The sequence below is a fragment of the Chelonoidis abingdonii genome, chromosome 8 (genome assembly GCF_003597395.2).
Source record: "Chelonoidis abingdonii isolate Lonesome George chromosome 8, CheloAbing_2.0, whole genome shotgun sequence".
Lineage (NCBI taxonomy): Eukaryota > Metazoa > Chordata > Testudines > Testudinidae > Chelonoidis > Chelonoidis abingdonii.
Window position 1 is genome coordinate 68,761,930 of NC_133776.1, and position 23,001 is coordinate 68,784,930.

At 37.4% G+C, this 23,001-nt stretch overlaps 1 protein-coding gene across 1 annotated transcript in view; it reads right to left on the reverse strand.

Annotated features, from left to right (window-relative positions):
- Positions 1-201: 201 nt before the first annotated feature.
- DIAPH2 (diaphanous related formin 2) overlaps positions 202-23,001 on the reverse strand; it is an 854,113-nt gene continuing 831,313 nt past the window's right edge. Inside the window, 1 exon segment of the mRNA XM_075068735.1 lies at positions 202-5,163. Coding sequence (XP_074924836.1) covers positions 5,099-5,163 — 65 coding nt within the window. The 3' untranslated portion in view covers positions 202-5,098.

A 23,001-nucleotide genomic window follows, 5' to 3' on the forward strand; every position in this document is an offset into this window, starting at 1 on the left:
TTTTGTGACAGAGTGAAGTAAATGACTTGGAAAATACCAGCAATGGCTGGCTAGCTGAATTATAATATCTGTATCATGAAAAGTCTCCGGTTGACTCAAGATAGTGAATCTGTTTAATATGGACCCATTTTAATGTGTTCAATGATTGCATTTTATTGTTACTTTTTAACTAAAATGGCATCACCAATAAACAGTATACAATCTTTTTCAGTTATTGTATTTTTAAATTCATCCATAAAAGAAGACATCATTCCCCATAATTCAAACAAACATATCTGACACCTCAGAGTAAAAAAACACCCTAAAATAGGAAATAACTTTCATATCCCGTTATGTCATGTAATATAGATATGCTTCAGGTTGACATTGGTCAATTAGTAATAAACAGGTAAACATTAGAGAACTTAAAATCATCTTCAACATATAAGTTTGCTACAGTGTTCAGAATGTATTCATTAAAAACCAGGCTCCAATTTCACCAAAAACATTTTAAAGATAATATACAAACACATAGTTGGGCATTATTCACTGATTAAAAAATACAAGTGCATGAGTTTTGGGTTTTTTTCCTCATTTGTACTGCTTTGGATTTTTTTGGCTTCTGGAGACACATTATCCTACATGTCTGACTCCAAAACAGAAATCACACAGAATGGTACATGGTAAGTGTGTGGAATTAAGGTAAATTGTAAAATAATATGTTCATATTTTGTGGCATATATATAGAAGAGTACTAATGGAAGTTATGTGTATTGAGGGCCTGATCTCACTCCAATTAAGTTTTTCCATTGACTTCAATGAGGACTGAGTGGCACCCAGAGAGACTCACTCTCTCAGTAGAATTTACCAGCAGACATGCATAACACCCCTTTCTGTGCACGGAAGAATACGTTTTTGAATATGCAAACACAAAGCATTTTGGGGGAATTTGTTTTTTCATCTTACAGCAGAGGGAATATATGTGTAGTAGAAGAGATGTGGCTCAGGAATACTCATTTGATTATGTAAGATGCACAAATGCAATATGGCACATAAAAGGTGGGATTGTCTCTACTACTTCCTTTCTTAAATAGTGATTTAATTTACTAACGGGTGGTAGAATGCCTGAACTTTCAGAGGTTTGAACATGGAGAGAACTGAGCACAATTCAAGCAAGTCCTTGTTTAATGTGCAAGATGCAGTGTCAAGTACAGTATTCCTTTCTCAAGAATAGAGTGAACTGCACAACATGTGCAAGTTCTGCCAGACTGCGGCCCCTAAAAATTATACAGATCTACATTTAGCAATTTAGGGTAAGGACAACTTTTGACTTCATTGTAACTACTACAGTTTTTTAAACCAGCAATATAATATTCTATCGGGGAAGTACTATATCTACCCTGTATAAGTTTGGTCCTCTGTGGCTGAGAGGTGCACAAGTAGAGCCATACAAAACTTCCTTATGAAATCAGCACCCAATCAAAACTTTAGATATCAACTTGAAATTGTGCCAGGTTCTCTTCAAGTTTTGCAATCCTTCTTCAATGGTGGGATGAGTTTTAAGTAAGCCTGTGCTGAACAATGATTTGGATGGAAACCATGAAAAACTCAATGGTTTCAGTGGATTTCACATAGTAATGTATACAGTGTGTGTATATCATATCAGATGTGTGTCTCTGTGTGTGTCTGTATCATAAAAAGGAACACAAGGTAAAGTTTGCATTTTTAAATAAGAACAGGCAAATGTATGTAGATTGCTGCCATATGGGCCAACGAGGTCCAAAACCAGATCAAACTTATGCAACTCTATTTTTGGGAATGCTTCCTAAGAGGCATTATATTTGTTTTGACTTGAGCACCAGTCAAAGGTGTGGTTAACATTTAAAACAAATGTCACTTATGTGCAGGGAAAAGATATTTTCAGAATCACAGACTAGATACATTACATGATATGTTGCACTTTTTTCTGAGTTAACGTTGTAAAACTTGCGTAAATAATGCCTAGCGCTTTTATGAGTCTGACCCATACTGTCAGTAGTTTTAAGCAACAGATATGTGCATATATATTTTACTTTAATATTAAATTTCCATATCAACTTACAAATGTAGTTTCATTCATTTTAAAGTTACAAATAATTTCCTCTTAAAAAAAAAAAACCTCTAAGAAATGTAAACAGAATAACATCACAAAATGTTTTTTTCCTTTGTTACTTTTACATTTTAAAATGTGAATGCAAACCGATGTGCTGTGGTAAGTGTAATGTAATATCTTAAGGGACTTATTTATAATAAAATATAATTAGTAGGAACTTTAGGTAATATTCCCTAAATGGTTTTTAATGTGTGCAAAAAGGTCTGGTGATTTATCTTCTGGGATTACTCTGAGTGCAAATATAATTTAACTGAAATATTTTTTTATTTTTATTTTTTAATACTAGAAAATAAGGCAAGTCCATTTCGAAAAAGGTGCTGCACTTCTGGGCTAAACATACCTTCTAGATTAGTAGATAAACATGTGACAACTATGAAAATTATCAATAATAAAAACATTAAAAATAGCTGCAATTTCATATAGACTGAAAAGCTATCAAAAGACAAAGTGACCCAGCATTAATTTCAGAAATTTTTTTTAGTCTTCATAAACAGAAGCACCCTGTATTTACATAAATTATCTTCTAAACTAGTTTTCCTTTGAAACATACTTTTGTTTCTAACAGATATGTCCATTAAATTATATAAATGTTTCAAATGTGAAAAAAGGATCGTGTAGCAAAATAGAAATATCAGATAATGTTACTTTTTTGGATTTGCTTTTTGCTAGGATTTGGTTTTTAAATATCTGCAGTCTGCTAGTACAGAGCTTTTTCGAAAACACAATGCCAGGAAATGAAAAAAACTGTACTTGTAGCAATTAGTGCTACAGTATAAAGAATCCATTGTGGGTTATTAGGTTAAGTTCACATGTGTTCTAATGATTATTTTCAACATTCCTGCCTTTAAATCCTAGTAAATTGTTTATCTTACTTTTGAGCTTCAGTACAGTTTTTCATGATGGTATAAATTAGAATATATAGCCATTACAGACCTAATTCCTTTACATTTTGCCTTTTTACACTGAGCACCTTTCTACAAGGGTGAATTCAATACTTCAAATTTTTGAAAAAAATTAGACTCGTCAATACAAAGCCAGTGTCAACTTATGCAAAATGGAATGTAATTCTTACTGCCTCTTACTGAAACAGTGGGAGACAATTATGTTTTAGTTTTTTTTCTAAAATACACACACACCTCTTTACTTTGTTACCAGAAGGAAACTAGATACAGTCGTATTATTTTACAGCATGCATTTCACTAGGTTTGAGTCACGTTTGTGTTGAGAAATGTAATAATGTGTAAAAATCCTGCTCTCTTTTAACTCTACGGGAATTTTTCCATTTGACTTCAATGAGAACCTAAACGGGCTCAATGCCTTTTCTTGTAATGAATTCAGTACTGTAAGAATTTAGCCCAGACCAGTCAGGTAATCTTTGAAAGTCTTTAACCCAGCAAAGCATAAAGAAGCTACTATATAAAGACTTTTGGTTCAAACAGTAGTGCAAAGTTATACAGCTTCCAAATATGACTGCTCCTCTTTTTCTGTGATTAACAACTGGTGCACAGAAAATAGAGTGCCTGCCCTACTCTTCAAACACTGTTTATAACACAGAAAAAAGGTGTCCAATATCCTCAGGGAATAATAATTTCCATGATAATACAACCCATTTGGTGGCAAAACTGAATCAACTGCAGAGCGAATATCTACTTTTTTTGTACTATTTCCTGTAATGTGGAATGTACACAGTATGCTGACTTCCATTCGTGATGACATAAAAACAATAACTGTTGAGTCCAAAGGTTGGTAGAAGTTAAAGTGAACCCCCACCAAGGCTGCATGTTCAGATTCAGGCTGGGGATGTAAGGGTAGTTGTACTGTAGTTTTCCATCAAATGGTAGAATATAAGCAGTGTCAGATACTAAGCTCACCTGAGGTATAGGGGCTTGTATTTAAAGTGGGAGGCATTTCCTTGGAAGGTCAGGCTGCTATAATGATTGTGGTCACTGCTGCTTAGGGCTGAAGGGTAAAAATCAAATTTTTATCTGCTTACTCTCCAGCACTGAGATCCAACTGTAAATGAGGGTATTTTACCTGAGAAACAAAGGGAAAACTTAGAAAGAGGCAGTCCTGAAAAGCTGCATAATATAGTTTGTCTCTAAAAGCTAAACAAAGGCCAAGGAATTTTAGAATACTTACAATATGATAATTATTTTTCCTTAAAAATATCTGCATAAAGTATATATTTTATAAGTGCATAATTAGAAAATACCTCTTTAAATATAGTTAAAAACATATTATGCAATTGATACGGTTTAACTTTGGTACAATCCTATGCTTTTTTTGTTTTGTTTTTAACAATAAGTAGCTATAAATCATCAAACCACAGAAACTGTAGATTTATGATAAGTTTAACTGCAACCAAAATAGCTAAATCCATCAAGCTTTAACTTGAGATAAGATTCTAAGTAACTTGATTGGGGCTATACACTGCTTTCTCATACTTACAAAATAGGTCTCCTATGATGTGCGCAATATCAGCTCATATCTGAATTCATTAATATGCAAATTTTTGTTCATTTTTCCTTTCATGTCCAAATTGGAACCACAGATGGAATCATGTCTCCCTTCTGTGACCTGATCTTGTTGGTTGCAGCATTTTTTCAGCATGTTTCTAATTCTGCTCCATATAGAACATTTCCTAGAAGTCTCAAGTCCCTTCAGATAGTTGCCACCTTAAAAATGGCAAGTAACACATTAGATAACAAGATAACATAGAACCTTATAGTTTAACACTGTTTACAAATCCTGATAATTGTGTTACTAAAGTACAGTGGTGTTTTTTTTCTTTTTTCCAGTAGCTCTTAAAAGTACATAATGTGTATTTATCTTCTGGTATGTTCTTTACTAGAATTCATTTAAATTTCATATCTGATCATTGCTGGTGTTTGTATGTATAACTTTTTTCAGTGGGTCTGCATTTTAAAGTAAGTAAAATAGTTCTCCAATTCTTTGGCTTCAGAGGAATCATATAGCTGTGATAGTTCCATTGTGGCGAGAACGTGACCTTTCCAAAGTTACTTGTCTGTTATCTGTAATAAAAAGAGAACAAACAACATACCATAAGATTTGAAACATGGATATTGCAATGTCAAGAGGTTTTCAAACAGTCCTGAAAATCATTTCAAATAAATATGTAAATAAGTAACTAGAAAACTGGATCAGAGAAGTTTTACACTGCAGCTGCCAGGCTGAGTTCGAGAGTTCTGCAATCAGCAATAAATTACTTACTTGATCAGAGAAGCAGGGTGATAAAAGCATTGGAAGAATCCTGAAGCATACTCCCCTTGGAAATAGCAATGACAACTAAAATGCTGGGTTAAAGTGTTATTCTACAAAGTATCTATGTACAGTGACTTTGGAGGAAAGGCAATTCAAATTTCCACTGAGTGTTCAGTACAAATGTGGTGAAAATGCACCTCTTGGACAGAACAAGATATACTAAAAATGTAAGGGTTGTAAGATTGTTCACTCTAATTGGGTACACATACTTATATAAATAGAACAGTTAAATCAGCCACTTCCTAAGCATTTCCTGATTGTGTGGTGTTAACAACTTTCAGTATTAAATATTACAGAGTAATTATTGCAATGAATAATGAATATATCCCCGTCACAGGAAGAAATAATCATGGGCTAAAGCCAAATGCTTTCAAAGTAGTTTTAAAAGACAGGAATGTGGCAGAAAACAGACTTTTCTTTTCTGAAATAAGAATGGATTTGTTCCTGTGGATTTCAGAGGCAGCTAGTCTGCTGCATAAAATACAACTGATATAGATAAAATTCTTGTTTGAAAAAGGTTTTCTATTGATTACCTAAGTCTTTGACCAACAAAGCCAGAAACTGGCTGACTGCCTAGGGGAGGGAAAGGGTATAGGGAAAATCTCTTTAAGTGCTACAATCATGTCTTAATGAGAATAACTGGATCATTGCCCTCTCCCACGTAATTCTCCAGAACTTTCTTCCCGCCGCTGCCACCACCAGCTAGCTCTCTAGCTTATGATCTGTGTCCTTACCATCCTTAGTAAATGTAAATCCTTTCTTAACAGTTGCAAATAATTTAGGAAACCAATTTAGGTTACTGCTAATGATTAAAAATTGAACTAGCTTAATTTGAAGTCATCTTGGGAAGGAAAGTCCAATGGTGCCAAATGCTGGAAGTTTGATGTTTTTCTTAAGGCCCCAGCTCCTGGACTCATGTAATTAGAAGAGAATCTTAACTTTCATTTGAGAAACAAAAGTTTCCTGCCTTCTTCATTGTGGAGAAAACATGAATACAGAAGAGTCACCATAAAGCAAATAAAAAAACCCAACATTTACTATGGTTCATAAATCTCATGATTTTTTGCACATTTAGAGTTAGTAATATGGAAAATCTATCAACTAAATAGCTCCGCAGATGACAGTACTTGGGCACCTCTCTCCACAGGTATTAAAATTTGCTAGATACTTTACTGTTCACTGTTGTATTAGAAGCACATCACGTGTTTGGGTCGATACTCTCCTTCCTGAATATTTCCTGCTTAGGTAGCAGTGCACTGAGCTTTAACTTCCAGTAACTGCTGACCTTATCACTGGCAGGTGAGGTATATTCCCTCACAAGAGGTGTAGCATAGATGCATTATCTTAACTATGCATGGATGGAAGCGGGGAAGGGGAAAGCGGCGAACACACAAACGAGCTAAAAAAAATACTGTGGAGGAGTTTCCATTGGACTGGGCAAGGACCTACACTATACTCTTTCCCTCCCCTAGGCAGTCAGCCAGTTTCTGGCTTTGTTGGTCAAGGACTTAGGTAATCAATAGAACACAGATCATAAGCTAGAGAGCTAGCTGGTGGTGGCAGCGGCGGGAAGAAAGTTCTGGAGAACTACATGGGAGAGGGCAATGATCCAGTTATTCTCATTAAGACATGACTGTAGCACTTAAAGAGATTTTTCTGCAGTGCTCGACAAGAGAACTTTCTAGCATCTCTTACTGTTGGGAAGGGAAGCAGAATACAAATTATACTCTGCTCTTATCTTCGTGCCACACTAAAAATACGGATGGATTAGATTTAGCTGTTAGTAGCTGTGTAAAAGCATTACTGTATTTTGAGATTGTACAGAAAGCACTGATGTAGTCACCAGGAATCAAAATTTCCATTTGTGTTTGCAGGGTTTACACAGGAAATTAAGTATTAGTATTTATATATACACACTTTAATCTAAAACAAAGAGTTTCATATTAAGATCTTTATGGGGATAGACTTCATCTGAGAATCTCTTTTAGTGCAAATTAAAACTGTTTTAAAATGGCTTATGTAATAATCAGACCTGCTGAAAATGTGATTAGGCCTTAACAGTGATTTATACGTATATAGAACTTTTTTATCCATAGATTTCACAGCCATTTTAAAGGAAATGTCACATACACTGAGCCAATTTTTAATCTCAGTGATATTAATTTTGTAATTTTGTTGGTCAGTTTGATTATACATTCATTGTATGTGTACCTTCCTGAAGAACATAAAATGTAAGGGTGGGACAGGCAAGTAAGAGATACAAACAATGGATATAAGAATGAGGGTAACAAAAATAAGCTCACAGTTAATTGTTATGAAAACCTCATATTACAACAAATTCTATAATATATACTAAAGTCAACCTCATCCTATTCTTGCACACGGCCAGATATATATAGTCAACTGTGTGCAAATATTTTCTGAAAATAAGGCTGCACAGTTCAGTACTAAAGTGGAGATATGCACATACAGTGTGATAGTCTTTAGTTATCTAAGTAGGGTTGCCAATTTTGATTGGACATATTCCTGGAGCTTTCATCACATGACAGTTATTAATTAAATGTTATTTTTTTAATTCCTGGAGACTCCAGGACAATACTGGTGGGTTAGAGACACTACTTCTCAAATACAGTACCCTACAATTCCTTCTAAAACATTTTTGAAACATGTTGTAGTACAGTGTACACCAGAATCAGTATCAGCCATTTATGACAGAATATACACAGTAGATTTTACTGAGACAGGGTAGTGCACAGTGTGGGACTTTTGCACCATAGGTGCTTTTGAAAACACAATCCATGTAGTTTAAAACAGTTTATGTTAAAATTTGCTGGCATATACAATATTATAGAAATGTAGGGCTGGAGGGGACTGCAAAAGGTCATCTAGGCCACCCATCTTTGCTGAGGCACGATTAAGTATACCTAAACCACCTCTGACAGATGTCTGTCTAACCTGTTCCTAAAAACCTCCTTATAGATCAGCCAAACATTAAAAACTCAATACAAACCCTCCATAGGCACAAATTCAGGTATTAAGAAATTTAAATGAAGGACACAGAATAGCTATTGCAATAGTGTAGAGTGATAAACTTCATACAACGTATTCACTCCACATCCAGTCAGCAGACAAAAGTGTCAAAGCTAGTTCAGTGGAGCATAAGCTTGAAGCTTTACAGCTCATCCAACACTGACTGACACAGCGCTAAAATAGGAGATTTCACAACACAGCCTGCAATATGGACCAAATCAATTAAATAAAGTTTGAGTAGCTCTAAAACATGAAGTAAAATAATTACCTCAGTGTAACAGCTCCACAAAAGTGTACCTTCAGCTAGCCACAGTGATTGTATTTTCTCTTTTGCTTTATAGGAACCATATTGAACATTGGGTAAAACAAGATTTTTGTCTGTATGTAAAGGTGTTATTGCACAGAAATCCCACTATCACCATTTAAATGAAGGGCAAATGTCCACAAAAAGTATGGGGAAAAAACAAAGATACAAGACTTTAGCTTTAACTTGAGAGCATCCAACATTACAGTCAAAATCAAATATCAAGAAGGCATAGATGTACACTACAGGAGCAGGTAAAAAATAATGGTGAATGATGAAATTTCTGTGGCCATTATTCATCCATCCCAGCAGACATATCTAGCTGATGGACAAGATTTGTTTATATATGTGTAGTTTAGGTCTGCAGAAGTTAGTCAGTAATTACACCAAACTGTCTATATTGTCGGGAGAACTATTGTAACAATAAGCCACCCAGGAAGAGTGACAACCTGTAATCACTTAGTGCGGAAGTGATGGTCATTCTTGGATGTGTACATGTGAATTTTAAAATAGTCCCCAAAGAATTTACTAGCTGCTTGTGGACTCCTTCTAGAAGTCCTTGATCCCACAACCAAGCTTGTCCTGTATCTGCTTGATTTCTGTAAGACTGACTTGATTACTGTAAGACTGACTGTTAGTCATTCAGTCTATAGAAATAGCTAGACTTCACATATTTAATGTGTGTATTAGTGCCTCAGAGCCAGATTTAGGGGCAGGTGACCCAGGTCACTGTCTGGGGTGCCATTTTTGTTGTTAGTGACAAAAGGGAAAACAAAATGTTTGTTTCAGGTATTTCATATGTCGATTCATTTTCACTACCCTCCTAGAATGGTCTGGAGAATCTCGTGGAACCTTCCAGACTTTTTCAGAACTACATTTTCCTCGAAACTCCTAGAATCTTGTCAGCCATGCCCTTGCGGGTACATAAGGTGCAGGGCACTGACAGTTAGATTGAGAGTCCAGCTGCGATATTGTGAACCTTGTTTTACTGTGTAATTGTGAAAGTGTACTTTGTTCTTGAAGAGTGTAAGTACCATAGAAACACAGCATTGGAGGAATGTGCTCGAGCATCTAATCTCAATTACCGTCTTCCTTGCAAAGAATAATTTGGCTTCCCAGGGTTCACTGAATAAGATGTTCACTGAACATAATGGTCATTTCCTGGGTTGGTAGAGCTCCTTGGGCAATAAGATGACATCATGCCTGAGCACCAACATGGAGTAGTCTGTAAAGCAGCTATGGACCATTACTGCAGCAAAACAATTCAAAATGAATTGACTGACCTTATGGCAAGGAACATGCATCAAGGCTTGATAACATATTGATGCAGTTTGGCAAAGCAAAGTAGTATGTTGTAATAATGGACTGCACTTCCAATATTAGGGACAGTGAAAAGATGTTATTTACAGTAAGAATGGCTGTATCCAAGTAAAGGAACACTTTATCTCTTTCCAGTCTGTGGATGACTCTACTGGAAAAGGCTTAACAGAATTGTTTATAAAAAAAGATTTTACTGAGAATAAAATAAAGCTTCAGAATGGCCAAAGCTATGACAATGGCATGAACATGAAGGGAAGAAACGGTGGCGTCTAGGCAAGGATTCTTGTGCTGAATCCAAAAGCTTCCTTCATGCCTTGTGGCTGCCATTTCCTCAACCTGATTGTGTCAGATGCAGCATCTTCTTTAGATTTTAAATTTCTCTTTGGAGTACTGCAAATGATATATGTCCTGTTTTCAGCAGCAACTATCAAGTGGAAGATCCTCATGGACAATGTTACAAATCTGACCGTGAAACCACAAAGTGATATTCACTGGGAGAGCTGCATTAACAGCAAAAGGCCAGCAAAGTATCAAGTGACTGGTTTACAATGCCCTGATGGAACTGGCACGGTTGAGTAATGCCAAAGCTGGAATATGACATGAGGCACAACCAGATCACTGATTTCAATTTCTGGTCTCAATTGTGGTTTGGCATGATATCTTGTTCCAAGTAAACTTTGTAAAGAAGGCATTACAAATGTCCATCATTCGATGGACAGCACAGCCACTACTACTTTGATGAGAAGCTGCCTGGATTTTGTTGTGGCCTACAGAGACAACGAATTTGAAGATGCCAAAGAAATGGAAAAACTCAGGAGTTGAGCCTGTATGAATTAGAAGAAGAGACAGTTTCTTTATGAGGGCAGAAATGAAATAATGGGGAAGTTCAGAAGAAAAATTCAAGAGGGAGATTTTTTGCTCACTCATTGACTCTGCTTGAGTATCCGTCGAAGAAAGGTTCAGACAAATGAAGCACCACAAAAAGACCTATCAAACTGCTTCTCTATTATCTCAGTTTAGTTTTGTGATGGAAATAAATAATATTTAGTCAATTCTGCTGTGTATACATGCATCTACCTCTCGTTAACTGCAAAGATGAAAAGAGATGCCCAACTGCCTGTCAGTTTTGTGCCATGAGATGAATGGGAGAAAGTTCTGAATAATTATTTTTTAGGCAAAATATTCTAATTATATGACATACATTTGAAATTTCAGTGTGAAGTCAAAGGATGATTTCTCCCTACGTTCTTTATGTATGAGGAATTACAGATCCGGTAGGGAAAAAAAAAACATCTGTGAAAAGTAGTCTCTTCTTTTCTTAGTGCTCAGCAGTAGTTATGTTATTAAAAGAAAACTCTCAATAGTTGCAATGGATTTATTAATTCAGTAGCCTGTTATCAGTATGAAACTCTGCTGTATTAGAGGAAAAAAACAAATTATATTTTACAGAACTGCACTACTAAGATTAAATCACTTTTCTGTATTTCACTTTCTTATCCCCCCTGCCAGATATTAAAAGTCAGTGCTCTCTCTCTTATTATGAACCTCACTTTTGGGAAACTATTATCTCTAGCAGCAATATAGAGGTTACATGATCAAACAAACTCAATTATAGCAACTTTGGTGAGACTGAAATACTTGATAGCAGAAAAATCCAGAGTGTACAAAACTATAGATTCAAGGGACACAAAACTAAATCTGTATTATCCTATAATGGGTACAGAAGTGTTTATTTTGACATGTCTACCATTAAAACTACAAGTATATAAAACCATTCTCTTAGGTTCTTAATGACTAATATTTACATACTTAATAAGATGACTAATTCACTGGAGTAAAGTCAAATCTTATGAATCAGTCAAAGTATCAGTCAGAAAAACAGTTATTCAGCTTAACTGCATAGAAACAGCACCAGTGATGATCTGTGGGCAAAATGTCAAAGCTCATTAAAAAGACCTTTTTTGAAAAGGGTTATTGGGTTTGTGCATTTCAGTTTCTGTATAAGGCTTTCATTTGCTAATTGAGCTTCGATCTTAGTTATGTTCTATGACAAATATGGTATGCACTTACAAAGCTAAAAACAGAAGCTGAGAGCCTATGTGAGACTAGACAAATTGAATGCACAAAAGCATCAGTGAAATAATGAATGCTATACAGTGGTAGCCCTTAAACTAACTAATTTAAGCTTACTGAAGATTATTTCAATATCTACAGTATTCCTTTGCGCTTTCTTATACTTACCACAGGAAACAACCTCTATTTGCACATTCAAGGTATCTAATAAAAACATATAGTTAGTTAAGAGTATTGGCAAGTTAAGGGCCATATCTGTGGTAGTATTTTTTATATTAAATTCAGTTAAATAACTCTACAGTTAAAAATTTGGATAAGGCTCCAAAGTGTAAAGAACTCAAAAGTCAGGAAATGCTAAAATTATGGTTGTACAAATAACCTTAGTTTGTACACTAGATTGCATTAGATTGCTTTGTGACTGGTGCTGGGCGAAATTTTTTGATCCAATATATTTCAGCAAATATTGTAGTCTCAAATCAACCAAACCGTGTAGCAAATTCATATTGAATTTGCTGAATTGTCAAAGTTGAAAAAACAAAAATTCCAAAAATGTTCCATTTGAAACTCAAGGTTTTATTTTTAGGTGTCAAATCTACTTTTCATTTGGAAACTTTCTTTAATTTTCTTTAAAAATATTAAAACTAAATGCTTTGTTTGACCAATCCTTTTTTTTTTTTTTACAAAAATTGGTTTGCCATTTTTTTTTAAAAACCAAAAACACATTTCTCAAATCTGCCAGCAAACTGAACAAACCAATTTTTTACATAGCTCTAACTGTGATTAAGTCTTTAATATGACCATATATATTTTTTCCACAGGACATCTGCCACATTCCACGTATAGGATAGACAATGCTTAGTTAAAATGATACCCATTCAATATTTCTTAATCCTCCTCACTGACTGTGAGGCTTCAAGCCTTGTTTACTGTCCACCATCCAAACCCTTACTAAATGTGTGAAAACTTATTTCCTTATAAACTTTTCTACAGTGCTTATCAGCATAATATCCAAGTACCTTACAAACATGAATTTATCTTCAAAACACCTCTGTGAGTTAAGAAAGCACTATTATCTCCATTTGACAGATGAGGAACAGAGAAAGATCGAGGGTAAAATTTGTGAAGTGTCCACTAAATTGGATGCTTCACTGACTGAGGCCACGTCTACACTTACAAGCTTATAGCAGCACAGCTGTACAGATATGACTGTGCCACTGTAAGAATGCTGATGTAGCTGCATTATGTCGATGGGAGAGAACTCTCCCTTTGACGTTGAGCTGGTTTTATTATAAGCTGTGGTAGGTATGTCTACGGGAAAGTGTCTCCCGCCAACGCAGTGCTATGCACACCAGCACTTGTGCTGGCAAAACTTATGTCGCTCAGGGAGGTGTTTTTTCACAACCCTGAGTGACAAAAGTTTTGCTAACATAAGTGCTAGTGTAAAGATGGCCTGAGTGCTCACCTTGAGATAATTAATTTTTCAGAGGTAGTGAGCACCTGCAGCTTCATTGAGTTCAGCACTTCTGAAAATCAGGGCCAGGTTATCTCATGCTAGCCACAGAGAAAGGGAAGAGCTCACATTCAGTCACCACGTGGAACATTTTGATCTAACTTACATCACATAGAAAGTTTGTGACTGAGGCCTGGTCTACACTACACGTTTAAACCGATTTAAGCAGTGTTAAACCGATTTAACGCTGCACCCGTCCACACACCGAGGCCCTTTATATCGCTATAAAGGGCTCTTTAAACCGGTTTCTGTACTCCTCCCCGACGAGAGGAGTAGTGCTGAAATCGGTATTGCCATGTCGGATTAGGGTTAGTGTGGCCGCAAATCGACGGTATTGGCCTCCGGGCCAGTATCCCACATGCACACTGTGACCGTCTGGAAAGCAATCTGAACTCGGATGCACTGGCCAGGTAGACAGGAAAAGCCCGGGAACTTTTGAATTTCATTTCCTGTTTGCCCAGCGTGGAGCTCTGATCAGCAACGCTGGCGATGCAGTCCAATCCAAAAAGAGCTCCAGCATGGACCGTACGGAGATACTGGAACTGATCACTGTATTGGGAGACAAATCTGTTCTATCAGAGCTCTGTTTAGAGACAAAGCCAAAGCATTTGAAAAAAATCTCCAGCCATGATACAAAGTCCACACACAGTGCTGCGTGACAAGCGTAACGGAAAGCCAAAGAATCAAATGGACCTCAGGAGGGAGGAGGGGGGACCTGAGGACTCCAGCTATCCACAGTCCCCGCAGTCTCCAAAAAGTACTTGCATTCTTGGCTGAGCTCCCCAATTCCTGTAGGGTCAAACACATTGTCGGGGTGGTTCAGGGTATAACTCGTTAATTTACCCCCCTCCCCTCCCATGAAAGAACTTGACTTTTTCAATGTCACCCTATGTCTACTGCATGCTGCTGGCAGACGCGATGCTGCGGCAGTGAACAGCAGTATCCTCTCCCCATCCTCCCCGGTGGCAGACAGTACAATATGACTGCTATCCATCCCATCATCAGCTCGTGAGTGCTCCTGGCTGGCCTCAGGTGAGGTCAGCTGGGGGCGCCTGGGTAAAAATAGGAATGACTTCCGGTCATTCCAGTAGATGGTACAGAACGGCTGGTAACCGTCTTCATCACAGCAACTGGGGCTGAGCTCCATCATCCCTCCCTTTCATGTGTAAAGAAAGAATCTCTACTGCCTGGACTAAATAGCAGCTGGAGGCTGCCTCCGCCTCATTTTAATCTCACTAACAAGTCAGTGTTTTTATTCCTGCATTCTTTATTACTTCATCACACAAAATCGGGGGACACTACAATGGTATCCCAGGAGAGTAGGGGGAGCAGGGAAGCAACCGGTGGGATTGTTGCAGTGGCACCCCCTAGAATGGCATGTAGCTCATCATTTTCTGCGGGATCTGACACAGAGCGGCTGTGCTCTCTGGTTCTCTGGTACCCTGGTTCTCTAGTATACTTGCCCCAATTCTAGGCAGGACTGAGTGTATTTTTAGATACCATAAAGGAGGGATTGACTCGGGGAGTCATTCCCATTTTTGGTCTTTGCACCCCGCCGACCTCAGCCAGGGCCATCCATGACAGCAGCAGACAGCACAGAACAACTGATAACCATCTTCTCACTGCCAATTTACAATGGCACAGCAGAACGGTACACGAACAACTGGTAACTGTCTCTGCTATCTTGCAAAGGCAAATGAATGCTGCTGTGTAGTGCTGCAGTACCGTGTCTGTTAGCAACATCAGTAGACATACGGTAACAGTAAAAAAAAGCTGAATGGACTCCATGGTTGCCATGCATGGCATCCTCCAAAGGGCAATCCAGGGAAAAGGTCGCGAAACTGATTGTCTGCCGTTGCTTTCACGGAAGAAGGAATGAGTGACGACATTTACCCAAAATCACCCCCGACACTATTTTTGCACCATCATGCATTGGCCTCTCAACCCATAATTCCAATGGACAGGGTAGACTGCAGGAAATATGAAATAGCTACGGGATAGCTACCCACAGTGCAATGCTCCAGAAATCGACGCTAGCCTTGGACACACACCACCGAATTAATGTGCTTAGTGTGGCCGCATGCACTCGACTTTACACAATCTGTTTTACAAAACTGGTTTATGTAAAATCAGAATAATCCCGTAGTGTAGACATACCCTGAGACATGTTCCAAGTTAGAAAAGCAGGCACAAACCAGTTCCTCCAAGACAAAAGGCAAACTGATGACTCAGCCAGGTGTCAACAAAATCAAATGAACTATCATCTGGTGAAGCAGCCTCTTTTTGTCAAGAAAAAGGGTGTGAGCGAGAAATCTACATTTTGGGAAAGGAACTGCTGGAATTTCCTGTCCCCATAGACCTTCTGTCTCCTGAACTCCAGCTGAAGATGGTTTTCAAAGAAAACAGGAACTATAAGAAAATGGGAACAGATGCCCCCAAATACGCCTCTCTTTCTCTCTGCTCATCGCTTCAACAACAACTGAAAGACAAGGATGTAACACAGAGCTGGTGGGAAGGGTCCTGGTTGAAAGGAATCCAGCCAGACTCCTCTAAACATCTGGTAAGAGAAAGCTTTGCTTTGAATTAATTTAGCGTTTTAAGTTAGATATTAGTGCGTTTTACTTTTTATTCTTTGTAACCAATTCTGACTTTTATGCCTCATTACCTGTAATCACTTTCTATAGTTAATAAACGTGTTTTATTGTTTTATCTAAACTAGTGTACTTGGACTGAAGTGTTTGGAGAACTCCATTTGAGATAACAAGATTTGTGCATATCATTTACTATTAATGAAATGATGGACTTTATATGCGCTTGTATTTTCCAGGAGAGTGTTGGGCAGTACAAGATGCACATTTCTAGGGGAAAATCTGGGACTGGGAGTTTGCTGGTGTCACCCTACAATGTAATTCATGTGTGGCTGGCAATAGCACTCGTACAATATAGCTGGGAGTGATTTACATGCTAAAGCAGACCAGTAGTGGTTGCTCTCACAGTGAACAATTTTGAGGCACCCCAGATTGGAGAACTGAGGGGATACAGTTGCCCATCTGTCCAGATTGTACCTTGGGTAATGTCACAATGCTGTTACACCTAACAGAGTTGGGTACATTACCCTGGGTCTCCTGAGAGTTATATAAAGACTGAACTGAGTAACTTGTGTGATTGCTAATTGACCCACTGCACGTACTTCCTGTTCCCATCCCTTTTATAGGTATGTAATGGATTTGGAGCTGTTCTGTAACATTGTAGAATACTGTTTGTTGACTTGGCTTCTAGTAAGTTTACTGTATAACCATGCTGGTTTAGTTTAATAGGGCCTGTCAGAAAAAACAAACTGGAAAGGAAAAAATGGCTCAAAATAAGCCGCTTCTCAGCAATCACTTGAGAGTTTTTAAGAAAAATTGTCAGGATAGGGAATGGCATGTGAACACAGGAGAGCAAAAGAACTGTGGCAGATTTCAAAATAAATACTCTCTCAAAAGATGGGGTAGTTTGGTGGAACCAGATTGAGAGACAGGCACATGCTGGGGTGTTTGAAGACATTAGGTTGCCATTAGGGCCTTTAGGTAAGATAGACATGTGAGTAGACTATTGTTTTTAAAACCCTTTTCTCTAAAAGCTTTGTTTCTACTGCTATAATTAACAATTCACTGTTTTTAAGAAGGCTGACTTGACCACTATCTACCATTGGTCAAAGTCTCCCTAAAGGAAGAATCCACTTGAACTTGCTGAGTAAGAATGGTTGATACATAGGGTACTGCTGGGCCCGATCTAAGAGTGTGGGAATTGTGAAATCCTACCCCCAGGATAAGTAAAGACACAAAGCCTAAAACCTGATTGAAGAGGGGGGCATTCAGAGAGACAAGAAAGGAGACAGAGGTGAAGCTAGCCCTGTAACTGTGACACATGATATTGTATGTTCAGTTAATTGCAGTCCTTGTCTGATTCATGTAAAAATTTGGCTCATAGTGACTATAAACTGTTTATACTCAGTGTCTTATACACAAAAATGCTTTAAAAATGGATAATGTTCAAGTTAGAATGTTTAATGGTATGTGGGATGACATTTACTAGCTCAGTGCAATCCAGCTGTGACCACATTCAATTCATGAGGAAAACACAACAGAGTATTTTTGCCACCAAAATCTGAGAGTCTATTTGTATCATGATTCCATCTGGTAAATAAATATTTTTCCTATTCTGAGCTCACAAAATCCAATAAACTTAAACATCATATAATGTTAATTCAGGAAAAAGGATAGGATTCTCAAGCCTTACGTTCAATTTATTTAATTAAGATACCTTTTTATTAGTGGTTAGTCCAATGATGTTTACTGCTTCACATCTCCGTGAAAGGAAAGTGTCCATCAAGTTAAAATTCCTTTAACCTTTGAAATTTCTATTTAATATTTAAATTCCATTTTGCTTCCTTTGGTAACGCCAACACCCGGGGGATACCTCACTGAAAGAACTGAAAGCTCTTCCATGACTGGTGACTATGGAAAGCCTTATTTTTAAACAAAAACACATGCCTGCCTCAAGGGTTACAAGACAAATCAATCTATTTTCTCCTTCTCTCCAAAAGTAATTGGCCTTTTAAAAATGCACACGAAAATAGGCCTCCGTGCCAGTGCATGGAGAGCCTATACATCCATTCTGTCTCATTTGGAGATTAATTCCTGGCTGAGAGGAGAGTGGAAAAAATAAAAGAAGGGTGAAGAACAACTACTGCATCAGGTTGGAAAAAGAAGCACTATGAGCATTATTTGGGTTTGGAATTTAACAACAACTACCTCCATTAGCTTTCACTTTCATACCAGTGAGAAGGAGAGAGCAGTGGGGGAAGGGAGAGTGTGCACGCATGAGAGAGAGAAAATAAAATAAATAAATAAATGTTATCAACACTGCAGGGGTAAACTTTCACCCCATGAAGACCATGGGAGTTTTGCAACTGACTTCAGTGTTAGCAGGTACAGGAGCTACAAGTGGCCTTACTGGAAGTTCACTAATCTATGCTGACTCCTTACTACCTCATCCTTGTGGTTTCCTCTTCCAAACAGCAGTTGTGCCAGTGGGTAACCTCTCTCCCCACATCTATCATGTCGTATAAAATGGAGACAAACTGCTTTCAAATGCCCCACTTGAGTACAGTAATCTCTGCTATTTATCACTCTAGTGCTCTGGGCCAAAACAACTGGTCTCCAGAAAGTGAAAACCTTGAAAACCACATGATATTCTACACCTTTTTCTTAGCTCTTTGTCTGGTCTGATATACAGTTACTCCTAGCAACAAAGTCATGCATAAAAATATTTTCCAAGCCAATAAATGAAGGCTGCATATTTAGCTAAAATACAACTGGCCATGCAAAGAAAGTTGTTGAAAAATAACACTGTCTTTTAAAAACAGTATCAAGTCCCCTTGGAGCACTGCACTGAAACTGTTCTACTAAACCTTTAATGTGAATTTGCTCAATGGGACTGTGTATACAGGTGTAGAGCAATTATTAGATTTGATATCTGAATGAATTCAGGTTCCCATTAGAGCTTGAATGCTTCAATGACCCCATTATTTTCCTTCCACTGCTCCCAGACCTGATCAACTTAATTATTCTGACTAGTGAAACATTTAGGACATGAATTTCTGATTTGTTTTAAACCAAATGGGACAACTGAAAGTGCTTCATTAAAAAAAAATTACACAAAAGAAGGATGAATTCTATTATGTGTCAGAGCTTGGAAGCAGGTCAGATCCAAGATGTATACCTTGTGGTACCATACAGATTCCATACTACACTGTATTCATATTCCTCTTCTGTTTACACTGAAACTTGCTCCAAAGCAAACCCCTAATGTGCAGCCTTTCTGCTGGATTGCTAGGACTGAGCTGCTGGGCTACCAGGAGTGTTACTCGAAATCCCATGGCTGAATCCCATGTATTGTGCTAAACATTTATCCCTACATCTTCAGTTTCTTAACATGTCAAATATTCAAAAGTGCAAAAAGCATTTCAAAGAGCAAACAAATTACATGTCTGCTTTGGCAATGAAAAAACAACATCACAGGGACAGAGCTGTCTAGTAAGCATCTTAGCTTGCCCCTTCATGGTTAACATGCAAAGCACATACCCTTTTAGCGGCTGTACTGAAGTAAAATTATATTCACTAATAAAAAAAGGCATCTTATGTCAGCTAGAACAAATGTGCTGATATAAAAATGTGTTTCACTAGTTTAACTGGCACCTAGACTTATTATTAAGGAAAATAGTACAGCATGTGGCAAAAAAGACAGAATGTGAACATTTTGAACAGGCCTGATCTGATGCTAATAAACTACACTATTCATACACAATATAACTTAAAATGGCTTCCAATTTTTATTACTACTCCCAGCTCCCATATTCCCTCTTTTACTCTTTCAATTTGCATTAGCACTGAAAGTAAGTTTTACTTAAAGGCAACAAAATAGGAAGAAATAATAAAGGCAGTAATGGTTCTGAACTTTAAGTAAACAAGTAGCCATAAAGTTAGTATCTTCTCATCTGAAGGCACTTGTCCTTAAAAAGAATGAAACTGACATCAAAGTGGTCCCCTTGCTCCTTGCCTCCTTTCACTAATGATATGTAACGACTGCTGAGCCTACAATAAACGTGTTTATGTCCAGTCAGATTGCCATCATTTTACAATCCAATCTGATTCTTTAAAAAAAGTAAGTCGCAGGAGACCGGCACCAGCTCGTGCTTTGAGGCATTCCTGACATCAGCCTTCACTTTGCACTTCAACTGAAAGCACTAGATTTGACAAAACACACAGAAAGTCATGAGAGAAGGCTCTTCACCTCCTCTCCAAAACTGCCTGACAGGAGTCAATAGTGATTCTTTCACAAGGCTACAATCAAAAACTGCCAGATGAAAGTCCAAGGGGAAACTTTCTTGCTATTCCTTACAATATTTTATTAAAGAGGGGTGTAAGAATGCATTTGCCTCAGCAGGACATTTTTCCCCTCTTCTGGTTCAACTCAATCAGTTTTAGCAGTTGGCAGTTTAAATATCAGAAGTTACAGTCTCCCATGCACAGATGCTTTATTCTTTGCTCTCTTTTCTGAAAAAGAATTTCTTTTATAATGGGAGCCGGATAACATTCTTCTGAGCACCGAGACTTTCCTAATGTTTAATATAAACTGGTTACCATAGTTTTCTTCCTAGCCCACAATTACTGACAGTGCCGGTTAAAGGCAAACCACTTTTCCCCAAATCCTGCAGTAATCCTCCTTCTGTATTTTTAATGCAATAGCAACAAATTCTCTTTATAAAAAAAATAGTGACAACCCTGCAATAGCTTGTAGTCCACATCTAATATGAAATATTTTAAATAATACAATAAAGGCAGCCTGTCCATAATTATTGTTTTTAGATTAAATAAAATATCAACATTTTTTATTTATGCCTATGTTAACATTTGCAATTCAGCAGTTTGCAATATTTAAATAGAATTGAATATGCTATGAGAAAATGCAAAACTGCATCTTTCCTGTCTGAATGGCTGGTGCAAGCAGTAATCATTAATGCCTGTCCAGAAAAAGACAGCTCCTGTTCGAGCTTGGCAAGATGATCTCATTATTACCTGTTACTTCTCTAGGCCCACCAACTGTGAATTACTAAATATTGCATGCGTCTCTAACTATAAATTATTTGCAACAAAGGCATGTACAGGTTATGAAATGTGAAGCTACTCCTTATTAAAAGGATTTATACAAAAGGCAATTTAGAGCGCAAGACAAACACATTTCAAATTGTGAGATGAAATATAAAAACAACCCTTATAGCTAAATTTCTCTTTTTGCTGAGCCCAAGCAGCTCCCATTGAATTCACAGGAGATCAAGTGTGTATTCAAGGGCAAAATTTGGCCCTTAATGCTGGTTCCTTTATGTATTATAGCTATATCTGCTGGTGCACCCAGAAGCAGAATGACAGTTGTGTCAACGATATGGAATACCTTTGCCACTAAAATTCTCTACAGGTTTATAAAGTGTCTCATCTTATTCCCATTGAAATCAATGAGAATTTTGCCAACAACTTCAGTGGGAGCAGGATCAAACCCCACAAATTGCACAGTTTTTACCAGTAAAAAGAAAAAGAAAAAGAAAGCATTTTGGCCATTTAAAAATTATAAGAACAATTAATGTTCTGAAGATAGTCAATGTTCTGTTGTGTGTGTGTTTTGGAGTTCAAAACAGCTACTATTTAATGGTATTTGTGTGTAATGACAACATCCTTGAAGCCTACTGTGATACTCTTATGTGGATGATGCAGTACCAAAAATCAAATGTACTGGATTATTTGGAAACTAAATTTAGCAGACAATTAGTTCATAATTCACTTCTGCCGTGGAAAAAATGTAAATAAATGTAGGTCAAGATCCTCCATTCCAAAAGAGGAATGGAGGGCAAAAGTGGCTCCTGAGCCAACTCTGCATGTTTCCTATTTTCCATCCTGGAAAGGGCATGCCTGACTTCCAGAGTATAACTATCCAGCTGCTGCAATCCTTCCCACACTCTCTTATGCTAAGGCCATGGGTGGGGGAAGGGAGGAGAGCTCAGCTCTATGCCATCTGAGGAACTTCTGTTCAGAGGGCATATCAATTGGTGGCTGATTCCATTGGCTGTACAGTCGCTTTGCAGCACCAGAGTGGCATAAAGGAGCAGGGACAGAGGAGATAATGAGGATGATAATATTTCAGCAAACCACAGGTTTACTTAAACTGAGCATTTCTGAGACATTTCACAAGTGTTTTCCTCTTGTATATACCAGTACATATACATGAGTTCCAAATGAGCCAGTGTGAGCTTTTGAGTGAATTATATGCATTTTGGACATTTTTAATATACCTATTTAGACAATGGTTCCAATTGCTCCAGAAACTTTTACATTATATACTATAATGGACTCTGTGCAGGGTCAGCCTTTTCTAAACTTCCCAAATGAACATTAGAACAACAAACCGTTATTGCTCTATGTAATGCTCTGTGAATGCTGGGAGTCTATATTCTGCATTATTAAAAGGCCTTATTTTTAAAATCTATCATCTGTACTAAATAAAAATCAAGAACAGATTTCAATAATAGACAGATGCCATAAAGACGTGCCATTTGGCAGAAAGACATACAGGTATAGAGTCTGTCATGCCAATCTCACAGACTTTAATGAAGGATTTCTTTTTTGTCTTTGAAGAAAAACAACCTATATTTAAAATTAAAGAAAATAAATTACTTCCCAACTCCCTCTATCTGATTACAGCTATGACTGACATAAAGTGACTGAAGCTAGGACACACTGTCCTTTGCTTGTCCCA